Source organism: Schistocerca gregaria, chromosome X, assembly GCF_023897955.1.
Source record: "Schistocerca gregaria isolate iqSchGreg1 chromosome X, iqSchGreg1.2, whole genome shotgun sequence".
Taxonomy (NCBI): domain Eukaryota; kingdom Metazoa; phylum Arthropoda; class Insecta; order Orthoptera; family Acrididae; genus Schistocerca; species Schistocerca gregaria.
Window position 1 is genome coordinate 670,764,348 of NC_064931.1, and position 17,267 is coordinate 670,781,614.

Here is a 17,267-nt window from a genome sequence, read left to right on the forward strand (position 1 = left end):
TTTGTAGGTGTGAAGTATTGTGAAGGGATGCAATCCGCTTGACGGTCGGTTTGTAGTTTTAGCCGTTTATTCTACTGATGAACGAACGGTGCAGAGAATACAACAACAATACTTTTTGTGCTACCTCTGTGTTTATCATGAAACTCTTTTATGGCGAAGGCCCATGTCGTGTAGAGTCTCTAATGTGGGAGGGAATAAAGACCTCGGTGAACTGTTTTATTGGTTACTATCGGCAGCTAGAAAAGAAGAGGATAGAGGTGTCTTTAGAAGCGAAAATAAATGGAGAAGCTAACTACGCCTTGGCATCGGCGGCAAGAATCGATGCGCGGTGGCGGCGCGTCGCGGCGCTGGCGTCGGCCGGGAGGCGCTGCGGTCGTTGCAGCCAGCCCCGCCCGTCAGTCGCGGCCCAGCGGCCGGCGCGAGCAGACGTAGTCATGTGCGCGCGCCCCCACCGGCGGCCCGCCGGCGCCTGAGCGCTGCCGACGCCTCGGATGAGATGCGGGATGCGCCGGGCTGCCTTCCGCCTGCTGCTGCTGGTCCTGCTCCTCGCTCACGCAGGTAGACAGCGCCGCCCGGAGCTGGCCGATGCCAAATCGATCAGAGATACGTTACGTGCTGTAGCAGGCGGGATCCTCACGTGACGTGCACTCACTCTGTAACGAAACACGAGAAAGTACTTCCGAAACATTTCAGCCCCGCTCCTGCTGTAAATTTCAACAGTTACGGCAAGTAGCTGTTAGCTAATGTTCGTTGTTGACTGAGGGTTAACTCGAGGCGAAATTTTAAAGAAACTGATCAAACAAAGATATTAAACTCATCAGTCCACGAAAGCCAATTACTACGTTCACCAATACTGATTCACTTCTATTAGCTGCAGTGTAAACAAATGATATGTTTCCTGAATACAAATGTACTCAGTAGTAAAACGGACTACAATTGGAAACATTTATTACAACTGTTAAATATACTACACCGGTACCATCATTTTGGTTTGATAATGGTATATAAATCTAAGAGCAAGTGCGATACAGATGCTTATCGCTGTGGCTGACGTAAATATTATTGTTATTGTGTTTTTTTCCCACGTTTTACGGGCACTTTTTATTTTAGGCTTCTGCAACGGTACTCGCGCCACATATTTACTTACTGTTCATAAGAATTTTTCGTTTTGAATGACAACATTATTCCGCTGTAGACGACACGCAAAGACTAATTTCAGGACAAAAGGTTATGATACGACCGTGGAATACTTTGCCAACAAGGTGATATAAGATTTGCTGGATTTGTTTGATCTTCCAGAGAAAGCTGTACAGTATCTTATACTGTGGGAAATTTTTTAAAAGTACTGTACTTCGGTGTTTGACAAAAAAAAATCCTCAAAGGGGAAAAGTCAAATAGTTAGTTCTTAGGAGTCAAGAATTTTGAAACTCAGAAGGAGATCTCTCTCATTATATTAACGAATGTATTAAAGATTTACCTTCTGTCCAATAAACGACAGCGCAGAATGGTGGTTCGTACACTAGAAATGGCATTTTTGGGTGACAGAAGGTGACTCCTCTGCAGCAAAGTTAAAAATGTAATGTTTCTTTTACTGTCTCTGCTTGTCTGATTCAATTGAAATTTATTTTGGAATAGAAAATTGGAAGATGGAGAATCCTGAAGGAGTTGCCTAAGAAGTTGATGAAATAATAAATTTCATTTTCTGATGTTAGTCTGGTCCCCCCTAACAATGGAAAAGAGCGTTTCATTCAAACTACAGCTTCCTGACCCTGATCCGTCCTTTCCGACATCCTTAATATGTGTATATCACAAATCTCTCTGTTTGTGTAATACCTTAATCTCGTACATCTGCTGTCATGCTTATTTGGTACTTCTGGTTAAGGAGAAAAATAAAAGGACAATCAGCTATAGGAATGAATACAGCAACAGTCTAAAATATACAATAGCAGAATTTATTTTTTGGATAGTAAGCAAAGAACACGTAAAACAATGGATTCTGTTTGTGAAACGTTGACGTAGAATTTTTTTTGCATCAAGTTCCGTCACTGCACATTGGAGATGAAAGTGTAGACCAATTGGCAATAATGATACAAGGTACTGATAGACAGATTTTTAAAGGAACTATAGTAGACCTCGCCTGAAAGTATATGCAGACACGATGGAACATTTACATCAAGATGGCCGGATTCAAACTGAGTTGAGTGTTTTAACCATTAAGGAAACTTGTACATTTACCTGGAGTTAGCTTGTATGGTCATCGGAAACAAAGCCGATAGTTTTCTATGTATATACTTTGAATAAATACAGGGAATGGTACTACGAATATAAATGTGATTCCCTAGAAGATTGCTAATTTTATGGAACGAGGGTGAAATGGTTTATGAACGTTCTCTAGATTACATAGGTATGAATTAACAAGTCAGAAAGGCGGATTGGTGGTAGGAACATTGATTCATACGGAACTGGCGCTTTGATTTGGAAAAGAAAGTATTTTTTTCCTATTTAATACACCATTTTCAAACGTATTTGTTAAGTATACACCTGTTGTCCTGTTGTGACGCACGGCAGGATGTAAACGGTTACTCGTTGAGACTTCCAAGGATGTTGAAGGAAACTTGTCGTACAAGTTTGTTAGGGTTTAGTTTTCCGTCGATACCGAGGTTAATTGCGACGGAGAAAAAGCTCAATTCTTGAAGGAACAATCACTTCATAAGTCTCCGTTTACTTAGTGAAGCCGCAGGAAACCCAAATCCGCAAGCTGGGACGGTTATTTGAATGTTGATGTATTTCACACACTGTGACTCGATCGTGAACTGCTTGAAGGAAGTGTTGAAGTAATGCCTACGTCGATTAAAGACAACACAGCTGAGGTAAATTGAGATTTCCGAATTGGGATTCAAGCTACACTACTGGCCATTAAAATTGCTACACCAAGAAGAAATACAGATGATAAACGGGTATTCATTGGACAAATATATTATACTAGAACTGACATGTGATTACATTTTCACGCAATTTGGGTGCATAGATCATGAGAAATCAGTACCCACAACAGCCACCTCTGGCCGTAATAACGGCCTTGATACGCCTGGGCATTGAGTCAAACACAGCTTGTATGGCGTGTACAGGTAAAGCTGCCCATGCAGCTTCCCCACGATACCACAGTTCATCAAGAGTAGTGACTGGCGTATTGTGACGAGCCAGTTGCTCGGCCACCATTGACCAGACGTTTTCAATTGGTGAGAGATCTGGAGAATGTGCTGGCCAGGGTAGCACTCGAACATTTTCTGTATCCAGAAAGGCCCGTACAGGACCTGCAGCGTGCGGTCGTGCATTATCCTGCTGAAATGTAGGGTTTCGCAAGGATCGAATGAAGGGTAGAGCCACGGGTCGTAACACATCTGAAATGTAACGTCCACTGTTCAAAGTGCCGTCAATGCGAACAAGAGGTGACCGAGACGTGTAACCAATGGCACTCACACCATCACGCCGTTTGATACGCCAGTATTGCGATGACGAATACGCGCTTCCAATGTGCGTTCACCGCGCTGTCGCCAAACACGGATGCGACCACCACGATGCTGCAAACAGAACCTGGATTCATCCGAAAAAATGACGTTTTGCCATTCGTGCACCCAGGTTCGTCGTTGAGTACACCATCGCAGGCGCTTCTGTCAGTGATGCAGCGTCAAGGGTAATCGCTGCCATGGTCTCCGAGCTGATAGTCCGTGCTGCTGCAAACGTCGTCGAACTGTTCGTGCAGATGGTTGTTGTCTTGCAAACGTCCCCATCTGTTGATTCAGGGATCGAGTTGTGGCTGCACGATCCGTTACAGCCATGCGGATAAGTTACCTGTCATCTCGACTGCTAGTGATACGAGGCCGTTGGGATCCAGCACGGGGTTCGGTATTACCCTCCTGAACCCACCAATTCCATATTCTGCTAAGAGTCATTGGATCTCGATCAACGCGAGCAGCAATGTCGCTATACGATAAACCGCAATCGCGACAGGCTTCAATCCGACCTTTATTCAAGTCGGAAACGTGATGGTACGCAGTTCTCCTCCTTACACGAGGCATCACAACAACGTTTCACCAGTCAACGCCGGTCAACTGCTGTCTGTGTATGAGAAAAGGTTGGAAACTTTCCTCATGTAAGCACGTTGCAGGTGTCGCCCCCGGCGCCAACCTTGTGTGAATGCTCTGAAAAGCTAATCATTTGCATATCACAGTATCTTCTTCCTGCCGGTTTTATTTCGCGTGTGTAGCACGTCATCTTCATGGTGTAGCAATTTTAATGGGCAGTAGTGTATTTTCTACTAAATATAATCCAATGTTTGATCGCTGAGCCATTGAGTCAGATCTTGGCATTCCTTTATCATTTCTGCGTATCTGAGTTACATTCCTGAAAAATGAATACCAAAACTGAAGCTCTTGCCGCAAGGAAGCTAAACATGGAATTGAACAGCTAAAGAAATGAGAAACTATTATTTTGAAACTTTATAAACTACGTGATCTAACCGTGGCCGTATGAAAATACAGGCGAATTTTTAGTGAAAGTAAAAACAGCGGCCCATCAGTAAGTGGTCCAACTAAAACATTCATATTTCTTTACGTACTACACGAATATGTAACAAAAATGGGGATTGTTATTTAAAAAACGTAGTTGACATCCGTTTGACCTATGGCAGCTCCGTCTAGCGGGCCAATCATAGCGCCATCTGGTTTCGCCCTTCAAGCTAGACAAGTTTCGTTCTTTGTAGTTTTTTCGTTTGACCTTTATTTCGTGAGATTTTTGGCCCGGTCACGATCAATGGACCACCCTGTATGTGTGTGTGTGTGTGTGTGTGTGTGTGTGTGTGTGTGTGTGTTGTTCTACACTATCGTATCTCTAAAATTGCAAAAATATCTATCGTAGCTTTTAATTTTGACCAGTATGAAGAAATTCAGCGGCATAAATCAGTGTCTCTGAAACGACGCAGAATTTTCAACGCCCTCATCATCCCAAGAGACATTCACCTCAGATGAAGACTGCTGACATCTTGTGGCGTTTCCGCACTGATGTTAACAACTATCATGGGTGGTGGAAATGGGCAAATACATCAGTTTTAAACAGAGAACTATGGTCTGGCAATGTCTAAGAGCAATGTTAAGAAGCTAAATCTATTGTGGAATAACTCTGCTAGTGGAATACGAAAAGCTTGGAAACACGGATTTACGAGGTAATAAAATAATTCATTGGAACATTGTGGGGTAGGCAAACCAACAAGTGGCCATATGCCATGAGACACGGGGGCGAGAGTACCTCTAATGCACTGCAAATGGTTTGCTAGTGGTTCCAACATGCCGGTCGCGAACATGGAATATATGATTCTGTTTTGTAACTAGCTCATTCACCTGATTTGGACGCACGTCGTTTCTTCCTGTGGGTTCGTGAGAAACGTTTTATGTATGAGACGCCTGTCGAGACTGAGGATCGTCTGGGGCGAATTCTCGCTGCCTGTGGCATTCTTTACTAACTTTGGGGTTTATCGAATGGACACGATAGAACGTTGTGGTACGTTGTCATACGCTCAAAACAGCAGTATGATGTTGGATTCATCAGCTGTGGTGAGTGTAGCACCTTGTGCAAATAAATACAATAAAAATGTTAGCTAGGATTTTTAACATTAACAGACCAACGGTAATTTCATATTTTGTCGTACAAATTTCTACTCAGACGTTTGTGGACCAGGATGACCTGATTCAAATTGATACATTAGATCTTCTTCATCGAGAAAACTATGTCAGTGAGCTATTGGATTCGTATTCAAGAGTACGGAAGTTCAGATCCCCTTTGCGCCATCCTGTTTTAGGCTTTCCTTGGTTTTCCTTATTCTACTGGCGAAAAGTCCGTGTGGTTACTTTGAAAACTCGCTGGAAAATTTCGAGATTTTGCTCCGCTCTAATGGTCTCATCGTCGACGTAACGTTAAAATTTTTCTTCTTCAACTATTCCAACTTCCCTGAAAGCTTGAATCATCATCGCGAAACTAAATTAAAGTCCCCCGTCGCATTTTTCTGTGAATCTGTGTATGAAGGCTAATCCCAGGAATTACTATAGGGATTTTGATATGGTTTCCACTAATATAGACAGGGTTCGTGTATATAATTTGCAATTATAGTAACGATGAATGGGTAATGTGTGATATACTGTTATCTGTACCATATTTATTTGATGTTTGGAGAGACATCTCGTGGCAATGAAGGGAACCAGCTGGTCGGTTACGCTATGTGGTGGGAAAAGCAGTAAGGCTAGCAGCCACTGCAACGTCTGACAACAGCAAAGCTTGACCTGAATCTATACATATATTTTATAAATATTATGAAGTCTCAGACTGCATTTTTCAGTCTTTATGTGAAGACTAATCTCAGAAACTACTGTAGGGATTTTGATACAGTTTTCACTAAAACAGAGACTCTTTCAAGAAAAGCAGTCGTCTTTATAATTTTTTACTCCTACGCAATACAAGTCGTCAGGCCGTAGATGCTGAGCGCTACCCGTGAAAAGCCGGGGAAAGTCGCTACTAACAATTAATTGTTGCTAAATTTACTTTCACTAAGAATCTACCAGTAATATCTTAAATTTTGAACTATTATTGAGTTCAGTGTGATATAACAAGAGCTCAGTTAAGACATTAAAAATAATACAATAGAATGCTGTACATGTGGATTTGTAGTTTTAGAAATGAGTTGACAAACGCGAGCGATGCTCTGATGCGAGGGATGTGACAACAATTTCACGTCCTGTTTTGTGAGGCATTCTTTTTGAAATCTCGTTTCCTGCAAGTTATCGGAGTAAAACTAGATGGAAAAAGAGGTTGTTATTGTAAAGTCGTTTAATCAAACCTTGTTGCCTCGTACGTCTGATGATGACGCTTACGTGTCAGGTTTCTAAAGCGGGCTCTATGAGACACAATATGAAATACAGAGAAATCTACTTTGAAATTTTTCCGTTGCAGAATACATTGAGACAATAGCAACGGAATGTATTTAGTATCGTAAGGAGATAATAAATACTTTAAGCAGTTCCAGATTCGTGGTGAGACTCACTCGCTTGTCTGCTTTTTATTCTTCAGATTCGCTGTTGTTCTGCCCGCCGACAGACAAACGAGTGAAGGGTTAAGCTCTACGTGTCGTAGTATGAGATGGAAATGACAAGTGAGGGCAAAAAATGAACATATGTGAGAGTGCGTCGAGAAAAACATAGCAGTGGGTGGGCGTGCCGGCGTGGCTCGCGGCCAGATAGCAGCAGCCGCCGGTCCCTGGGTCAATAGAGCCAGCCGCTGCGTTCACGTGCAGCTCCCTTCTGTGCAACCGGATGTGTCCACATCGAAGAAGGCCATCTGTCTCCTGGTTCCATCACACTAACGCTGCTTTTCCGGATCGATTGCAAATACCGCACTATTTAGGAAACAGAGGATTTTAAAGCGGTGGCTGGAGGATGACAACTTCTGATAAAATACAATTTTTTAGGAACGTGCATGATTTCTGTAAGTGAAAGGTTGGCTCTTCGCAATAAAATTGGCATGCACACTCATCGAATACAAAGTGATTTAAATATTCATCACATCTACACTTCCAGGAAAACGAAGTGAAGCACCCAGGAGACATGGTCGGACGGGAATGTAATTTAGTTCAAGTACCCACCATCGGCGAGTATATAAATGATTAGAGTTGCAATTCTCTGTGACTAGTAGAGAAGCCACTGGAGTGCATTAGTACTAGGCGTGTTTTTTTAAGTAAGTACCGTTTTGAAATTTAAAAAAGACGTGTTAAAAAATGGTTCAAATGGCTCTGAGCACTACGGGACTCAACTTCTGAGGTCATTAGTCCCCTAGAACTTAGAACTAGTTAAAACTAACTAACCTAAGGATATCAAACACACCCGTGCCTGAGGCAGGATTTGAACCTGCGACCGTAGCGGTCTCGCGGTTCCAGACTGCAGCGCCTAGAACCGCACGACCACTTCGGCCGGCAAAAGACGTGTTAAGATATCTCAATAATTTTGTTTTTACACGAAAGCCTGTACCTTGCTCAACTTGCCACGTCTTTTGTTCTGAATTGAACGGCGCAGTATGTGCAATTTCTTACAGTAAGCTGCTGCATTGATTGTCTCATTACGAGGCAGAAATTCCACAAACAATACTCCTTTTCTGTCCCTACAAACAGTGCACATGATGCTGTGGTTAAGTCAGGCGGCAGACTTCTATTAGGAGGGTATTCAAAAACTGGTACAACGTTAAGACAAGTGCCTCAATATTGACGGAAATTATGTATAAAAGTAGATTAAGGTACAGGCTTTCGTGTAAAAGTAAAATTATTGAGATATCTTAGCACGTCTTTTTTTAATTTCAAAACGGTATTTACTTAAAAGTCACACCTCGTATTTTTCATGTTTAGAGATGTTTCAAAACTAGAATGTTCAAATGTGTGTGAAATCTTATGGGACTTAACTGCTAAGGTCATAAGTCCTTTAGCTTACACACTACTTAACCTAAATTAGCCTAAGGACAAACACACACACCCATGCCCGAGGGAGGACTCGAATCTCCGCCGGAACCAGCCGCACAGTCCATGTTAGAGATGTTTCCACGCCTGGTAGGATATGTAAGGGGGCCTGAAAAGCATCATATGTGGAGTGATCAGTATGAAGAACACGGAGACGTCGCATACTCGTGTGAAACGGCGTTAGCAACGGCAAACAGCGTTTGAAAGACGCCTCATTGTAGGTCCATCTGACCCACTGGTCGAACCATGCAATACCCAGATTTGTATGGTATTCGAATGTGACAGTGGTCCACGTGAACGTTAAATAGTCGCAGTGCAGACAACATTCACAGCACAGCGCTCGGGACACCACGGTACGCTTATTGGCTGTCGGAGAATGCGTGTCGTAGGTGCTCTGAACGATACTAAACTCGACCGTCATCGTACGTGAATAAAACTATAGCAGCAACCACACTAAGGAACTACGGTCTTGCGTGTAAGCTGCCGTTAAAACTGCAACACAAACAAAAAAATACCCGCTCAACCCGTGAAGTTTAATTTCGTTTCCTCCTCCACCTCTGGGTGCTTCACTTTTTCTGTCTAGTTTTGTATATTCGTGGGAGTCAACAGGGTTTTGCATGAGAGTAGCGAACCGAGCAATGCTTCGGAATTGCTAAATATGGACGGGAATTGGATATGCATCCTAAACTCTGCCTATCTCCTCCTCCTACCTGTCTTTGCCCACCTCCTCCTCCTCTCCCCTCTGATTGTCCACCTCCTTCTCCACACTTCTCTCTGTGCATCATCTCCTCTCCCTCTCTCTGTCCATCTCTCCTCCCCTCGCTCTATGTCCATTTCTTCCTCCTCCCCTCTCAATTTCTCTTCTTACCCAATATCTGACATTGCGCCTAGTTTACTGTTATTGCGAACGAGACCTTGATTGGGAATTAAAGTCGCTTAAAATGAATGGATAAATCGATTGGGACCAGTCGCATGGTTTCTGTCTGAGAATGGGTAGGCTTACAATGTTTCAGATGATTCAGATTCCGTATTAGTATTCTAATCATTGACGATAAGCCATTAATACAACTTTCCCGTTTTTAGTAAAACCAACGGCGAGAAAGAAAACAAAGCAGCACATTGTTCTGTATACAATTTTCACTCGAAATTATATATATGGAGAAAGAACATCTTTGAAGGAAACAATTTATGTAATGGTTTACATGCCTGATATCTAGCTGAAACTGACTGTGAATAACAGAACGAAACCATACATTTTCACAGAATAGCAATTTGTTTTCCACAGTCGATTTTAACAATAAACCTGAACAATAAAAATTATGTAGCTGATGTCTGTCTGAATGATAATTAGTGTATCGTGTAAAAATCTGGAATTAACAAGAAATGTAGGAAGGATGGTTGTGAAATAATGAGGGCTAGCCGCACAGGACATTGTGCCAATCCAATGGCGAAAGTTGATGTATACACTGATGAGCCAAAACATTACGACCACCTGCTTAATAGCTTCTGAGGTCATCAGTCCCCTAGAACTTAGAACTACTTAAACCTAATTAACCTAAGGACATCACACACATCCATGCCCGAGGCAGGATTCGAACCTGCGACCGTAGTGGTCGCGCGGTTCCAGACTATAGCTCCTAGAACCGCTCGGCCACTCGGCCCAGATGGATTCGATAGGATTTGCATCAAGCGAATTTGGTTGCCAAGACGTCAGCGTGAGTTCACTATAATGCTCCTGAAACAATTGTTGCACGGTTCTGGCTCCGAGATACGGATAGTTATACAGCTAAAAGATGACATAGGCCTCGAGAAGACATCATGCTCGAAGGGATGCAGGTGGTTCGCAGCTGTCAGCGTGTCTTCGATTACTACCACAGGTCCTATGCAAGCGCAGGGGACTATCTCCCATTGTATAATAATGCTCTCACCAGCCTGCGTCTCTGGCGCACTGCACATTTTCGAACCGCCGTTCACGTCGACGACGGCGTTTGTGGAGACGACCATCCACCTAGGAGTGTAGCAAAAATGTGATTCACCCGAAGAGCCGACACATTTTCATTGATCGACGGTCGAGTCCCGATGGTCCCGTGGCCACTGCAATCGTAACTGACGATGTCGTTGTATCAACATGTGAACACATATGGGTGGTATGCCGCAGAGCTCCATGTTCGACAATGTACGATGAACAGAGTGCTCCGAAACACGAGTACGTCTCCCAGTATTATGCTCTTTCGGCAGAGATGCCACAGATAATCATCTATTCTACTTTACATAGAAGACAAGCCTCCGAACCTCATGTTCTGTGAAGACTCATAGACGTCCAACTATTTAGCACCTAGTGGTAGTTTCACTGACCTTCTACCTCTTTCCGTAGGTGTTCACCACAGTAGAATGTGAGCAACCGACCAGCTTCGCCGTTTTCGAGTTACTCGTTCACTGGCTCTGCGTAATAACAATCTGCTCTTTGTCAAGGTTGCTTATCTCAATGGATTTCCCCATTTGCAACCCATATCTTCGCTAAGGTGATTCCCCGTCCGTATCTACTCCGGTTACATACTTCTGTTACCGTGTTACGTGCCCGCAACGCTACAAGGCAGCATCCAACGTCGCGGTGGGCAGGGGTCATAATGTATTGGCTTATCAGTGTAACAGACAACACTCGTGATGTCTTGGCTGGTACATACAGTAAAGATAAAATGTAGGAAGCGGACGGAAGGGGACAGGATCCGTGCGATAGATTGTAAATTTGAGTTAGTTAGCGTCCGTGTCCGAATGGCCATGAGAAGCGTCAATCCGCATTCGAGTCCCGGTCTGGCACATATTTTCAACTTCCCTCATTGCATTATCACAGTACCCATCCTTTCCCTTTCCCTCCCCTTTCTACGTTTCATGTTTACATGATGTACCAACCGCATCATCATTCAAATACATAAATTTGAAGTAAATCGATGAAGTACTTTCGAGGTTTTGATTAACAGATTTTCCCCTTTCTACATTAAACACATATTTATATATTATATACATTAAAAGTATATGGCCTATGTCCATCCGAATGTTCATTAGAATATCGTGTAAAAATTGAAGTAAATTGGTCGAGACTGTTTTGATATTTTTGCCATAACCTTTCCAATTTCTGTATATATGTAGGATGGAGCAAATAAAAGTGACCCGGAGAACAGAGTCCAGGGTGCATAAACCACAGCAGAGGAAAGGAAATACAGTAGTAACGGGACTATAGCAGACGTTGAAAGTGACCTCCGTTCATCTCTTGGCACTTTTGGGCTTCAGTTGCTCCAACGTTTTGGAAGTAATTGTAGGTCTTTTCTGTGTGGCCGAGCGGTTCTAGGCGCTTCAGTCTGGAACCGCGCGACAGCTACGGTCGCAGGTTCGAATTCTGCCTCGGGCATGGATGTGTGTGATGTCCTTAGGTTAGTTAGGTTTCAGTAGTTCTACGTTCTAGGGGACTGATGACCTCAGATGTTAAGTCCCATAGTGCTCAGAGCTATTTGAACCATTTTTTGTAGATCTTTTGCTGCCACAAGTTCACGTCCAATCGTATCTACTCGTCGGGCCACCTTTATTTGCCACACCCTGCACGTACGTATAGCCTATGTCTATCCGAATCTTCATCAGAATATCTCGTAAAAATTTGAAGTAAATCGTTCAAGAACTTTCCGAGGTTTCTGGTAACAACGTTAGACTAAGACTTGTCTTTTTATAGTAGTATAAATTAGCTAATTTTTTAATACAAGTATATCCTGCGACAGTTCGAATAGTATCCTCTTATGACGAAATAATTTTTAACTTATTGGCGTGAAAATCACTCTTAAATCCGTTCTGTAGTGATTCGGAAGATTTTATCTAGTATTTGACTTGAAAGCTCTATCTAATCACAAGCGTGATAAAACAACGCATTCTTGTCTCGTAATGTCATGCGAACATGAAAAAATAATCTGCGGGAATATTCTTACAATGAATGTGAGAACAGAAGTATCTCCCAGATGATCGCGATGTAGCGCTCCACACTTACTTTAACTGCATTGTCACGATTATTATTGAAGGAAGAGTTAAGAGGATTAGGGTCTAACATGGCGTGGCTTTATTGAGGGTATTATCTGAAACAAACGGAAATCTAAATTACTGTGTCTTCCGAACAAGAATCCATTGTCTTAGCCACCGTTAAATACCAGTACCGGAAACCATAAGTAACAGTACATTTTGTTATTGAAATGTTTACCAATAATTCCTTTGTTTACAGACAATACTCTTTTACATAAAACGCCTTTCATAACTGATGACCATTTGACATGAATTTTCAGAGCATAGATTCATTGTGTAGCATCCAGCACACAAATTTTAAATTCGTGGAGGTTGAAAACAATGTATACCGCACATAACTCATCTTTGAAATTTTCTGTGAAATGATAAAAACCCATCACTCTTGAGAACGTTGCCCAGTTGACGCTTTGGTTGCATCTTTTATAGTGTTTCCAGCAATGGAGGCTTACATCTATATTTGCATAAATTTTCCGCAAGCCACTGTACAGAACACCAGTAACATGTTTACTGTAAGGGGCGTTGTTTACTTCAAGTTCTTTCGCATCATTTCAAAATGTTTATTCTGTAGAAGAACATTTAATTTATAATTTTTTCAATTTTTGTAACAAATTCTAGTGTGATATTAAGGATGTAAGAAATAATAAGTTTAACGTCTAGTTGATTGACGTAACTGGAGAAGAAGCACAAGCTCGTGCTGAGAGATTCTTGGCAAGCTTTTCAAAGCAACCAGCCTCCATTCGCCATAATAGATATAAGGAAATCATGAAGAGCCTATGTCGTTGCGACGAATAATATCGTCGTTAAACTTCGGTAACAGAAAATTGGATTCAAAATCCTGAAGAGAGGAAGATTTCGTTGGCTGATGCTCGTAACGTTTTTGGCACATGAACACGACTATAACTCTTGGAATTAAAACCGTGGAAAGTTGTTTATGTTTCTACAGTTTTACTAATATCTTGAATTACTAAAAAATGGTTCAAATGGCTCTGAGCACTATGGGACTTAACATCTTAGGTCATCAGTCCCCTAGAACTTAGAACTACTTAAACCTAACTAACCTAAGGACATCACACACATCCATGCCCGAGGCAGGATTCGAAGCTGCGACCGTAGCAGTCACGCGGTTCCGGAATGCAGCGACTAGAACCGCATGGCCACCTCGGCAGGCTCTTGAATTACTGCCTTAAACCACGTGATATTGTTTTTCTTATTGAATTTTGCGTTTAGAGAGAACAGTCTCCCATCTTTAAGTTCATTCCAACGAAATTACATGCTTTTCCCTCAGTAAAGCATCAAACATGATGTCAACTGTTCTCGAAACATTACAAGTCCTCCTGGCCAGATAAAGTGCTATAGTCACCCAATGTTTTCGTCTTACTTTAATGCAGAATATCCTCTAACAGCCAGTGCACGCTAGTGATAAAAATACTTGCCCGTTGAATATAGTAATGTCTAACAATCACTATCTCAAATTTATCATAATAGATAATACTAAAATTGTTTACATTTATTCATACGGACCACTTCTCGTGAGCATTCTGTCTGTGAATCTTGAAGGGGCATCTACCTTTTCCACGATTACTTTTATGTCGTCTTTGCACGTTAAATTGCTCCTTACACATCCTGATATTTAATAGATTTGACCGTTCCCAGTGCTCGTTTGGCAGTTGTATAGCCAAGCAAAAACGGATTTTTTCTCGTATTGATGCGCAGTACGTACAATTTATTTGTAATGTGCGTTATCTGCAAATACACGCGCCAAACGTGGATCCTGTGCAGATCTTCTTGTATTTCTCTACAATATTTTAGCGTTGCGAGTTACAGGAGTTGGAGAAAAATATTGAAATTCCACAAACACAACACAGTAACATGCCTGATATGATATAAGAAGGCCAGTGGCATTCAAACCTGCTTCCAGTCGCCTCGTAATGGATAACTGCATCGTCTCCGTGTGAATCTTGTACCATGCTTCCTACAAAAGAGTTCAAATAACGATGATGTAGGTAGACAGCGATCATGTAACCTTCTCTCCAAAATAGGCCATAAAGGCTCTGAAAGATTGTCGTCTGGTAGTTGTCATGGCCAAAGGAGACGTGACAATTCATCCTCGTGTCCACAAAAGAAGTCCTAGACGATGAAAGCTGTGTGAATAGGGACCCTGTCGTCTTGGAACACAGCGTCACCATTGGGTAACAACCACTGCACCATGGGATAGACCTGATCAGCCAAAGTGGTCACACAGTCCTTGACAGCAACACTACCTTGCTGATTACCCAAAGGGCGCATGGAATACCGCGATATGGCTGCCCAAATCATCACCGAATTAATCCCAGCTAGCCCTGAAATTCGCTGCTTATAGAGCTTCCTTTGTGATCTGGTACCGACATGGTTCGCGAGTGCAACATTCAATGCTTGAGTGACTTTCGCAGCTGACGTACCTTCATCTTTCGTTACAATTCTCTTCAATTACCATCTGTCACGATCACTCAACACGCATTTTCGTCCGCGTAGTGACTTAGTGGATGAATTTTTTTCCGATTCCCCGTTTGCAGTATAAATTTGGATACGGTACCTCGAGGAACACCAAACACTTTGGCTCTCTTCGTTACGGAAGCACCCAACAAACGAGTACCAACAATTTGCCCACGTTCGAATTCACTTCGCTCCGACATACCGCACTCACAACTACACAGAACAATGTTGTGGCCACGAGTGACACTTGCAACGTATTGAGGACATTTCACAGGTACCGTTCGGGGTCAAATAAAACAGAGCAACCTGCAGGTGTAGTTAGCAACTGCATTTCTGTTCAGTCATGGATTTCTCACGGTGCTTCCTTATTTTTGTCCAACAGTATCATCTACGAACTGTCTCTTGGCGGACAGAACGATATCCGCTAGACCATTTGTATGTGTTATCAACAGAAATCATCCTGTAACACTGACTTTGAGTACTCTTTAAGTTTCGTATACGTCTGAAGATATCTCTGCGTTAAGAACGTCATGTTGTGTTCTGTTGGTTAGCAACCCTTCATTCAATCATGAAGCTGGTTTGATATACTATAAACTCGTATTTTGTTCACCAGGCGACAGCGGTGAACTGTATCGATAATTCTCCCAAGTCAAGAAACGTGGTAGGCAACTGGATGCCAGTATTTACTGTCGTCTGGGTCTCAAGGACGAAGAAAGCGAACTAGGTTTCACAAGATCGTCGTTAGGTGAATCCATGTTGATCATGCAGAGGAGATTTTTGATCTGCAGCAAGCTCTTGATATGCGGTCTTAAAACACTTCCAAAATTCTACAACAAAGTGACGTCAGCGGTATAGGCTTATAGTTACTTGCAACTCTTCGATGACCTTTCTTGATAAAGGTAAAGAGTTGATCATTTCTCGAATCATTTGGAATGCTACGCTCCTCCAGACATCTTCGATAAACTGCTGTTAAAGTAGGAGTAAGTACTTTCTCGGTCCCAATGTTAGACCGCATAAGCATACCATCAGGCCCAGTCACCTTTCCTCTGTTGAATGATTTTAGTTTATTTTCAATACCGCGATCACTTATCGTACTACCTGTTTGGTGTTTCTGTGACGGTTGAAAGGAAAAGCCCTACTACGATCTCTGTCACTGAACGTGTTTCGAGAAACAGAATTTAGTGTTTCGATCCTTTTTCGTTTCAATGCCGGCACGTTGGAATTGTAAGATCACATATTATTACCATTATTTATTATATCGAGAAGTTTAATTTAGAATGTGTTGCACGCTTCACTCATACTTCTGCTTGTGTTCATTTTGATTTCGTTCAGTTTTTGGTGTTCAACAAGACTTTGGCGACGTTTAGCTTCGTGGTGAATCATTCTGTCCTTTCACAGTAGCTTTCGAACACGACTGTTGAACCACGGCGGGCCTTTCCCATCTTGTGTTTTCACCAATGACTTCGGTGCTTAACATAAAGTTAGCAGGAAGCGAACCCCCAACTACAGAATTCCGTGGCTATAGGAAAGTGGCCTACTTGCACGCTTGCTACGATCACGCCACACGGCAATATGCGAGTATCTAAATCAGAATAATTTCGGTAAACAAAAAACATCGTGTATTAAAGAATGTACGTAAGGGTATTCAGCTTTTTCTCTGTTGTGAAGGCGTGACACTTATGTAAAGGTTCTGAACCTAATCCAACCTAAATCTGTAGAGTATTTGAAGTTCGGTATGTACTACAGCTGGAAGTAATTTGAGTCTCTCAATAGATGACTACTTCAACTGCTCGGCAAAGGCAGATAGCTTGCTTTCAGTTTCTGTATAGTAACTGTGGAGAACTTTCCGATAACTGTAGGCAAGTGGCTGAGCGTCGGTGTGAAGTCGCTTAAATCTTGCACTAGCATACGAATGTGCAACTACGGTCTATTTGAGGGATGCATCAGATGGTTCCGGCCTACAGCTCGCTCTGTGTTGACAGACATAATTATTGGCGGATGAATGACCTATCTGAATATCTTGTAATGGAAGCATACGGCCGAGTGCATCAACCGCAATTAAAACTTAACTGCGGTTAAGACGACATTTAACACTCTTCAACGCAAAATCCTTGTGCACCGACATCGATAAGAATTAAACGAGGGAGCTGACCGCTGTTAAATCTGATCGTGGCTCACACCTGGTTTT

General features: G+C 42.4%; 1 protein-coding gene across 2 annotated transcripts in view; it reads left to right on the forward strand.

Moving 5' to 3' along the window:
* The first annotated feature begins 396 nt into the window (after positions 1 to 396).
* LOC126297578 (protein turtle homolog B-like) overlaps positions 397 to 17,267 on the forward strand; it is a 476,180-nt gene continuing 459,309 nt past the window's right edge. The window contains exon 1 of one of the 2 annotated variants that reach the window (XM_049988544.1): positions 397 to 558. In XM_049988544.1, the coding sequence (XP_049844501.1) occupies positions 492 to 558 (67 nt within the window). In that variant the 5' untranslated portion in view covers positions 397 to 491. The remainder of the gene's footprint in view (positions 559 to 17,267) is intronic. The other variant, XM_049988545.1, reaches the window with a different exon arrangement.